Source organism: Grammomys surdaster, unplaced genomic scaffold (assembly GCF_004785775.1).
Source record: "Grammomys surdaster isolate TR1022 unplaced genomic scaffold, NIH_TR_1.0 332804, whole genome shotgun sequence".
Classification (NCBI taxonomy): Eukaryota; Metazoa; Chordata; class Mammalia; order Rodentia; family Muridae; genus Grammomys; species Grammomys surdaster.
The window spans coordinates 60,506-70,094 of record NW_021628010.1 but is presented as its reverse complement, the minus strand read 5'-3'; the positions used below and the strand labels follow the sequence as shown (position 1 = coordinate 70,094).

At 55.1% G+C, this 9,589-nt stretch overlaps 1 protein-coding gene across 1 annotated transcript in view; it reads left to right on the top strand.

The window, feature by feature from the left end:
• Positions 1 to 637: 637 nt before the first annotated feature.
• The window catches only part of LOC114616660 (nuclear receptor corepressor 2), a gene marked incomplete at its 5' end in the record, with an annotated part of 50,706 nt that continues 41,754 nt past the window's right edge, over positions 638 to 9,589 (top strand). The window contains 3 exons of the mRNA XM_028762088.1: positions 638 to 780; positions 1,781 to 1,953; positions 3,958 to 4,020. Coding sequence (XP_028617921.1) covers positions 638 to 780; positions 1,781 to 1,953; positions 3,958 to 4,020 — 379 coding nt within the window. The remainder of the gene's footprint in view (positions 781 to 1,780; positions 1,954 to 3,957; positions 4,021 to 9,589) is intronic.

Sequence of the window (9,589 nt, the reverse complement as noted above, 5' to 3'; positions counted from 1 at the left end):
TCTATGGAGGGTTAGAATCTGAAAGAAGGACCCAGGCTGGCTGACAGACATCTGGTACCCAGCTGAGGAGCCAGCAGCCATACATGGCTGCTTGTGGGCGGAATGGCTGCCCTGGCCCCTTAGAGAATATGAGAGTCTTGGTATTTGGAGAGACTTTTCCACAGAACGCAAAAGTGTTGCCTTAGGAACCCACAGCGGCTGTACAAGTCAGGTTCTTGCTCTGTGTACCAGTGCCATGATGTCCCCGTCTGTCCCCAGTGTAGTCTAATCCTATAAAAGACAGGCCCCAGAGCCATTGTGTACCAATGTTTTTCTGCCAGGAAGGAACAGTGGAGGGAAAGAGCTGCCCCCCTCCCACACACACCCCGATTGGTGTGCCTGCCTGCATCCTACCTACTACCCATCCCCCCACCAGGGCTTTCTGCAGGTGTTACTCCAGTGGGCTCAGGGGAGAAGGCAGGACTCGAACCCCTGTGCCCAAGTGTGGTGCTTTTTCTGCTTCACCCTTGACTCCAACCTCTCCCAGCCGGCTGGCTTCCCAGCTGCCCCGGCCCTTGCGTTCACCATCCCTCCCTTCCCCAGCTTCACCTGTCTCCCGTTTTCCCTCCTGCCTCTGCTCCCCGGGCTGTAGCAGCAGCAGCAGCAGCAACAGCAGCAGCAGCAGCAGCAGCAGATGGCACGGAGCAGCCAGGAGGAGAAGGAGGAGAAGGAGAAGGAGAAGGAGCCCGACAAGGAGGAGGAGAAGCAGGATGCAGAGAACGAGAAAGAAGAACTCAGCAAGTAAGGGCCTGGCAGCTGCGCCGTTCACACCTGGGCCCTGGGGAGCAGAGCCTGGCGCCAGTTTGGAGCTCCAGTCAGTTCTCCCAGGCCTTTCCTCCCGGAAGCCTCAGCCCCCGCTCCCTCCATCCCCCACCCTCTCTGCACACCCCCCACCCCACCCCCCAGAGACCTAGGAGACTGATTGCTCATTTGAGCCCTGCTCCTGGACTCATAAATCCAGACAGCCACTTTGGCACTCAGCCTTGCCTCCCCTCCAAGGCCCCTGAGGTCCATGAGGGAGAGAGAGCTGAAGGGCCTCGGGAGGGCAACATGGATGCAAGCATCTGGCAGCCCCCACCTTCATCCTCACCCCCATCAGCACCCGCCAGCTCCAAGCCAGCAGGAAAAGGTGGAGGGGCCGCAGGTGCTGTGCTGGGCCCGTGCACATCAGAGCCTCCTCCTTCCCTGTCTCCACGGCTCCAGCCAGCATCTTTCAGGAAGATGAATGGGTGACAGAGGTGATAAATCTGTCCCATTTGCTTCTGAGAAGCCAGGTTCCCAGGTCATGTGCACCCCCACAGCTGGGCTGGACTGCGATTCCCCAGGCATGCAGTCCTGTATCCCCTGAGCAAATGGCTCTGTAGAGGAGCAGAATTAAGTCCTCTGTGGCTAGTAAAGGGGGCCATAGAGTCCCGTAGGCCTCTGGCCTGTTTGGTGTATGGTGGTGGCTGGTGGGTGTCATTGAGCATCTCTTGAGGCCCCACCGGTGACATGTGGAATCCGATGACTTCACATCCTCCCTTCTCACCCATACCTGGAGGGGCTCCCGCTGCCCTTCAAGGCTAAGGTACTGCTGCAGGGGCCTGCCTGCCTGTGGCGCTGTCAGCCCATAGCTCCCTTTTGGCCAGCAGCAGCTCTCTCCTCTCTCCAGCTCTGATGGAGCGACCCAAAGGGGTCCTCCAGTTGTCTTGGGGTATCCAGCCCCAGCTGATCCAGCCCGGTGTCCCTTCCCTGACAACAGGGAGAAGACAGACGACACTTCTGGTGAGGACAATGACGAGAAAGAGGCCGTGGCCTCCAAAGGCCGCAAAACTGCCAACAGCCAAGGCCGCCGCAAAGGCCGCATCACGCGCTCCATGGCCAACGAGGCCAACCACGAGGAGACAGCCACCCCACAGCAAAGTTCGGAGCTAGGTGAGCAGGCTGGGGACTGGGACGGGCTGGGACGTAGGTGGATGGGCTCCTGCTAGGATTCCATGAAGTTGGAGTGAATTACCCCGTAGTTGAAGACCTGGGTCGCTGTCTTTGGGGTTTAGAGAAAGTGTTTGGCTAACTGAGCTCACTCATTGTGACCCAGAGCATTCTCTCTCTGCCTCCGCATCTGCACGTGCACAGAGAGCTTATACACCTAACAAGAATTCCAGGAGATTCCAGGAGCCTGGAACCTGGGTGCAGGCAAAGCTTAGAACTGGGAAGAGACTGTGAAACCCACCCTTCCCCTGATTGTTGTCTTAAATCAGAAGATTGGGCCGTGTGGACGTTTCCTCGGGGTGGTGATGAGCCGAGTGAAGTTACCTACTAGAAGAGTAGTTTTGAGATGGTATCTTCACCTTTGTGGGTCTTGGTTTCCTTTTATGTCCTGGAGGGGCTCATCTTGCCTTCTCTTGGTAAAAAGAGCCAATAAGGTGAGCTGAGGTGCAGTTCCCGGGGCAGCCACCAGGGGCAGCGGTGCACACTCATCCTGTGCTATGGGTCATCTTGGCTGCTTGGGTCTTTCTCTTCATAGGTGAATCGATGTGAGGGCCTGTTGTGTGTCTCTGGTGGATCTACAGTAGGCTTTCACGCCTCTTGGGACTTGCTTGGGCTTTATGTATGAGCTGCTGGGGACAGTGTAGCTTACCTCAAGTTACGATATAATTGGGATTTGAACTCAGCCCTGCCGACCACAAATCCTATGTGGCTTTTGTGTGTGTGTGTCAGCTGCCACTTGGTGGCAGTGTGCCAGAAGCCTGTGAGGCACACCTTGCGTGTAGGACAATCCTATGCTTGGAATAGGCTGAAGGATAGAAAATACACCCTGGACCTCTCTCAGTGTTCCAGAATCTTCTACCTGTGGCTTCCAAAGCCTCCCATGGAAGTGTCTGTAGAAGAACAGGGGACTCTGAGATCGGGGAGACAGCCAGGGCTTGGCAGCAGGAATGGACACAGTTGATCTGTTTTCTTCTTGCCTTGGACTGCTTGCTGGCCTCTCTGTCCCCTCCGTTTGAATAGGCCACACTGTGCCTGCCACAGTTCTCAACACTTCCCTGTCAGGGGCTCCCAGCTGGGCTACAGGCGGGCCACCTGGGGAGCAGTGTGGTATGTCATCCAAACAAGGCTGCCTCTGCCCAACCTGTGCCTGGCTGTGTCCCTTCTGAAGGGCCTTGTTGTCCTTGGACAAGCTTGGAAGACTGTAACAGTCACTAGCACAAAAGGAAGCCTAGCCACGGTGACGTCACTCATGAGCCGTGAGGAGCCATTGGAGAAGCCATTTTGATGGTCATGGTAGGAGCCAGGCTGTGAGCATTTAGAACAGTGGTTCTCAACCTTCCTCATGCCTCAGCCCTTTAATACAGCTCCTCGTGTTGTGGCGAGCCGCCCTCTCCCCTAACCTTAACGTTATTTCATTGATAATAACTAATTTTGCTACTGTTACCAATCGTAATACAAATATCTGATATGCAGCGCCCGTGGGGGTCACACACAACCCACAGGTTGAAAACCACTAACCTAGAGGGTAATATCTGAGGAGGTATGAAATGGCCTCCTCTGCACAGTGAGGTCCCTGCCCACTTGTAGTCCCTGCCCATGGTACAAGTCTTTACACTTGTGACCATGTCCCCAGGTAGGCCACCCCTTCCTAGCAAAGTGCAAAGAGAAACAGGTGTCAGGACCCAGTCCCTAGCCACCTGTTTCCTTGTCTGCGAATGGAGGTATCAGATCCTCCCAGCATAGTGGGCTATGGGGCTACCTGTGAGAGAATTGTGTGTGTGTGTGTGTGTGTGTGTGTGTGTGTGTGTTGTGGAGGAGGTTGCTGTACACAGCGCCTGGCTCCTAGCGTGAGCATCAGGCACTGTGGTCGGGGTGGCTGGCTCAGAGTAGACAGACTGTAGGGAAAGGATCCTGTGGAGTGCCTACCAATGCCCATCTTCTTTGCAGCTTCCATGGAGATGAACGAGAGTTCTCGCTGGACTGAGGAAGAGATGGAGACGGCAAAGAAAGGTAAGGCGCTGTGATGGTATGCAGTATGCCTGAGTTTGTTTGTCCCAGGCACTGGGATGCCTGTCTTGCAAAGCTGCTGGTGCATCTGGCCAAGATGCAGGGGCTCTTCAGAGCCTTGGTTGAACCTGCCTGAGAATGGCTCTCTTTCTCAAGCAGTGGCCTGTACCTGAAGTCAGGATGGCTCAGGAGCCTGCAGATTGAGTATGTGAGTAGCTAGCTCCATTGGTCCCCAAAGACAGTGGCCAGGATGCTTGGTAGAGTCACGGTTCCCTGGCCATCAAGGCTGGCCACAGCGTCAGTGGCACTTGGAAGGCTTCCTGTCTTCACACCAGTGTGCGGCTCTTAGGTGGGATCTCAGAGGTCCCCGTGCTGGGTGCGAGTTTGTGCTTTGCAAACATTTGGAATTTGTGCCTAGGTGTTGGTGGTGTGTTCCACAGTACACCTGGCAACAGTCATAATAGTTGTCTACATCACAAGGCCAAAACTGACTTTTTAAAATCAGGGAGTTACTGGCTGTTGGTGACCTTGTAACATGACATGACAAAAGTTTAGGCCATCACTTCCTCTAAGGTTGACATCTCTCTGCCACACCCTGCTAGCTAGACAGGACTTCTACCCCAGTACCTCTCTGGGCCCTGACCTTTGAGGGGTCACCTCCTGGGGCCCTAGTATCCTTGCCCTGGTGATATTATCATAACCTCCCTTGAAACCACATTCATTATGCCTGAGGTGTTCACTTTGCAGCTTGGTGACCGCTTTCTGAGCCTCCATTTACCCATCCCTAAGATGGGAGGGCCAGGATGGCTACAAGGAATTGAAGCCAGGCATTAAGATTCTTAGAGCGGGTGGCTTTCACTGAAAGTCCAGGAGCTAGCAACTCTGAACGTCTGTCCCTGCTTCCCCCATATCCCTTAGAGACACAGAGCCACCTACTCTCCTAAGTGTGGCACTGCAGGTGGCTCCTGCCTTAGTTGTCACCTGACCCTTGTCTGAGAGGTAGCTCCCATTTCTGCTCCCTATCATGGACAAGGAGGAGTCTAGGCTGAAGGCCTCCCATAGCTCCAGAGGTGATACCCTGGGGATCAGGAGCCAGCCCAGTCCTCTTGGCTTCCATCCTTCATACTCCTTTCAGGCCCTGCCCCTGCTCCTCGGCTGTGGCTGCTATGTCCAGGCTGTGGTGTGAATGGTGGGAACCAGTGGCTTTTATTAGGAGTTCTAACACACCTGTCACCGCCGCCGCCGCAGCCGCCGCCACCTGTGGCTCTGGTCCTGAGACCTGCTCCTCCCCACTCTCATGGAGTTTCCTGAGGGTCTAATGCACCTAGCAGGAGTGTCCCATACCACCTGAGAGCAGCCACCAGCCTGGAGGATCCTTTAAGTGCTCCTGGTTCTCCATCTGGACATGTGTCTTTCTGGCCTGTGTCCTCTTTCACCCAAGAGTGAGCTTAGCCAGGGAGCTGGGCCATCGCTCAGAAAGGACATAGAGATTTCCGTTCACAGGGTTCTGAGATTGTATCTCCAGCCGGCTGGGTGCAGTGTGCCGTCACCCCAGAGGGGCTGTGTTGTTCTTTTTTGTGTGTGTCTACGTTGTGGTTTGTGGTATGAATTCTAAAAAGTCTTTAATGGTCTGATTCTCATGGTTTAATCTCCACAAAGTATGCACAACAGACTTGACCACTGAAAAGTTGTCTATTAACCTGGACATCGTGGGACATGCTTATAATCTCAGCTCTTGGAAGGCAGAGGCAGGGGGATCATGAGTTCAGTGTCACAATGAGAACAGTGTCATGTGTCATAGCAGGTGGGAAGCCAGCATGGGCTACCTGAGACCCTGTCTCAAACAAACAAAAACCCCAAAACCACGTCCACCTACGTTTACCCACAGTGCTATGCTACAAGCCTCTACGCCCTAGATGGAAATCCCGTACCCATTATCGGTCCCTCCTGCCCATCAGTCCGAGGGCGAGGCAGCACTAATGGACTTCCGGTCTGTGGTTAGAAGTCATTCTGCCCTGACACTTACAGGAATGATGCCTGCTGCCGCTGTAGTCCTTACGCCTGGCTGCACTCACTCCCTTAGCGCTGTTTGCAGGGTTGCTCATGTACCTATGAGGGCTGCAGAGCTACATGAAGTGGGACCCCTCCATCCCCCCCTCCAGTATACACATACTTTGCTTGTGGGCTTACCTGGTGACAGAGTGGTGGGTTATTCCTGCCTGGGGCTCTGCATGCTTCTGTGGAGATCATGTGACCCCTTTGCTTTTATCCACATGTGGGTCCTGGGGTCTCAGCATACCGCCCGCAAAGTGCTCATGGCAAGTGCCCATCTTTCCCCACACCCAAAGCTCTTGCAGTCCCTCAAGCATCTTCCTGCCGTCACCAGCCCATAGCTGTTGCCCGACACCAGGAGGCTGCGGTCTCTCCCTTTTGGAAGGACAGATCAGGAGGTGGGAGGGGGTGGGATGACTCACCAGTTGGGATGGAGCGCCCTGATGCCACTGTCTCAAGGTTAGGGCCTATAGGGATGGCTGGGAGCTTGTACCCACTGATCCTGGGGCCCGTGTGCACCGGCCCTGCTCAGTGACATTTGAAATAGCGCCGTGAGCGCCGGCGCGGGCTGCTGCTGTGAATTACAGCAATCTGGACAATTATGCCTGCTTGCAGTGGCTGCTGATGGCTGTTCCGGAGGCGGGGGCGGGGAGGCAGGTGCGCACAGCCCGTGGTAGCTCCTTTTCCACAGCCTGTGGGGGTGAGAGGCTAAGAATGTTCCAGAGCACCCTGCCGAGAGAGTGCTGACAACTCAGAGAGGAAAATGACCCTAGCCAAGCTGTGTCCCAGGCAGATGGTACCCACCCATCCTTGGCCCAGTGTGGAGTAGGAGCCCACAGAGAACCAGGCCCTCAGGGAACCCAGGCAGGTAAGCAACCAGGTGTCTCCAGAGCCACCGGAGCATCCTCTGTGGCCCAGCTGTGAAGGACAGCTGCAGACGAATCCAGCCCCCAGAGAAACCTAGCTGGATTTCCTGTGTGTGTGGTCTAGACCAGTCACTTTCTTCATCTGTGTAACTAGTCACTGGCTTCAGCACAATAGGAAATTCTTCTCTCCCATGCTCAGGAAACTAGAGGTGCAAAGTTGAAGTGTGGGCAGGGCCACGTTCCTTCTAAGGCTCGAGGGACAGTTCTGCACCTACATCCTACCTCAGGTGGTGGTCTCATGCTGCTGGCCTCCTTCCTGTCATGACCTTGCCGCCCTCCCCCCATTTATCAGGGTTTCCCTTTTCCCCCCTCCTTCCCTCCCTCCCTTCTTTCCTTTAGACAGGCTCTCTTTGTAGCCTTGAACTTGAAGAGGTGTCTGCCTCTGCCAACTGAGTGCTGCGATTTAAGGCATGTCCCACCACACCTAGCCACAGATTCCTTCTTAGTTGGCCTGCCGTAGCGGAATGACCATTCTGGTCCCTTGAACGGTCTGTCCCTGTGCATAACTTCTGGGTGGACATAAAACTTGGGTTGGAAATACTGTCCAGCTCATCGATACCCAAGTGGCTTTTTGATCCATAGTCAATAATTAGTCCACGGCCGACCTTGAAGACCGGATGCCTTAGGCATTTTGGTACCTGGCCCCAGCCCGTCACCTCTACAGCTCCTGGTCTGACTATCTCGCCGTTTCGGCCTCATTTTCATTTGCTCTCTAGAAAGAGCAGGGAAGTCTGCCTTCCAGGTTCATCATCTGGGTAGGCACCAAATGTTTGCAGTACTTGGTATACAGTGGATACTCAGGTGCAGACTGCAGGGCAGCTCACAGCCTGGACTGGAGTCCCAACTCTGCTTCCTCTGGACTCTGCCTTGAGTGGGTACCTATGATCCCCGCCTGTGTCATGAGGGGTGGGATGCAGGGGCATGACCTGCCAAGATACTGCCCAGCCACAAGTGAAGCGAGCTTACTGTGGAGGCAGATGCTTTACCTCCACCCTGCTTTGAGGCTACTGCTATTATGCTGGTAAGGAAAGAGACCTCAGAGATGTTGAATGAGCTACCCAAGGTTGCAGAGCTGTGATGTGGGGGGTCTGGGATTGGAACCCAGGCTCTTGAGTTGCAAAACAGGATTTAGAGGATTAAATCAGGTTGGGCTCTAGGCTACTGCTTTAAGTAATGAAAGAAGGAAGGGCAACCAGTGGGGCAGATAGCCCTGTGTCAGGGACAGTGCACTCAAGTGAGACACTAGGAACCTAGACAGTGCGGGTGTAAGAGGCAGAAGTAGAGAGACCATGGTGGCATTGGTGACAAAGGTTTCAAAGGGACGGAAGGGACCTGGACTTGGATTCTGGCTGCCTGAGGCCCACGATCTCTCTCTGTGTGTGGTGTGTATATGCTTAGGGGGCAGGGCTACTTTCCTGGGCTCATCTTGGGTGGGGCCTGAGCCTAAGCTGGAAGCTGCCTCCTTAGGAACTGGCTATATCCAGGGACCTGGCCCCTGCCTACCTTAGGACCAAGACTACAGGCTTGGGGGCTGTATGGCTGGGCCTAAAGCCTCAAGTTTCCTCAGAGGGGTTAGCCTGGCCCCTAAGGAATTCTGACCCTGGACATATCCAGTGGTTGGAGGGCAGTGTCTTGACCAGGGTCATTGGATGCTGTCTCCAGGGCAGGCAATGGAGTGTCCTGTGCCAGCTCTGCTCAGTAGACACACCCTCCCTTGAGAGCCCTGCCCTCCAGTGCTTGTGGTCTGGTCTCATCCTTCTCATGGTTGAGTACCTAGGCCTGGTGGGGAGACTCAGCCACTGTTCTGTCAGAGTTCATGCTGTCCCCATTGCAGGCCAGGCTGACCTTTCCAAGAGCGCACCGTGTGCCTCGCAGGGGGCCCTGGTGCACAGCAGTGAAGTAGGCTGGCCAAGTTAGTGTGGCCACTGCGCGAGTTCAGGGGCCATGAACGCCAGACTCCGTCTAAGTGAGGAGATGACCAGAGGGCTTGGAGATCCCTGTAGGCAGGATGGAGATGGCCCTGGTGGAGTGTCTGGAGGGTTTTGGCCTCTTGTGTTGTGATGATTCCCAGGGAGAAAGCAGAGCTCCTGTATGGATTGAGGTATGGCCAGACATGGGTCAGGATCTGGACTCTTGTCCCTAATCAGTGCCCTAAAGGAGATGTTGTCGGCTCCCGCCTTCCCTCCCTCTGGGCCAGCATCCCACTCTTTGCTAGGGCGGGACAGGTAGTGAATGACCCTTGTGACCCCAGTTTCCACGCACACCGTGTTTCTGCTTTGTCCATGAGAAAGTGGCATAGTTGAGTATGGCTCAGTGACCAGCCAAGGCTCTGGGGGACAGGACATTCTGACTCTGCTCTGTAGGTGGGCAGCTGGCCTTAGGTCGAGCCCTGACGGCTTTGTCTGACTGGAGTACCTCCATTGTACCAGTGATTGACAAGTACTAGTGCTGAGGTCTGAAGTGTGGAGCGGGAAGGCGGCCAGGGCAGGTTCAAGGGTGAGGTCATCACAGATGCCCCCACAGGGCTCCCGGTGCCCCACATGGCATACTGAAGGTCTCTGGGCCTCTGGTGCTGGTGCTCAAGGAGCACACAT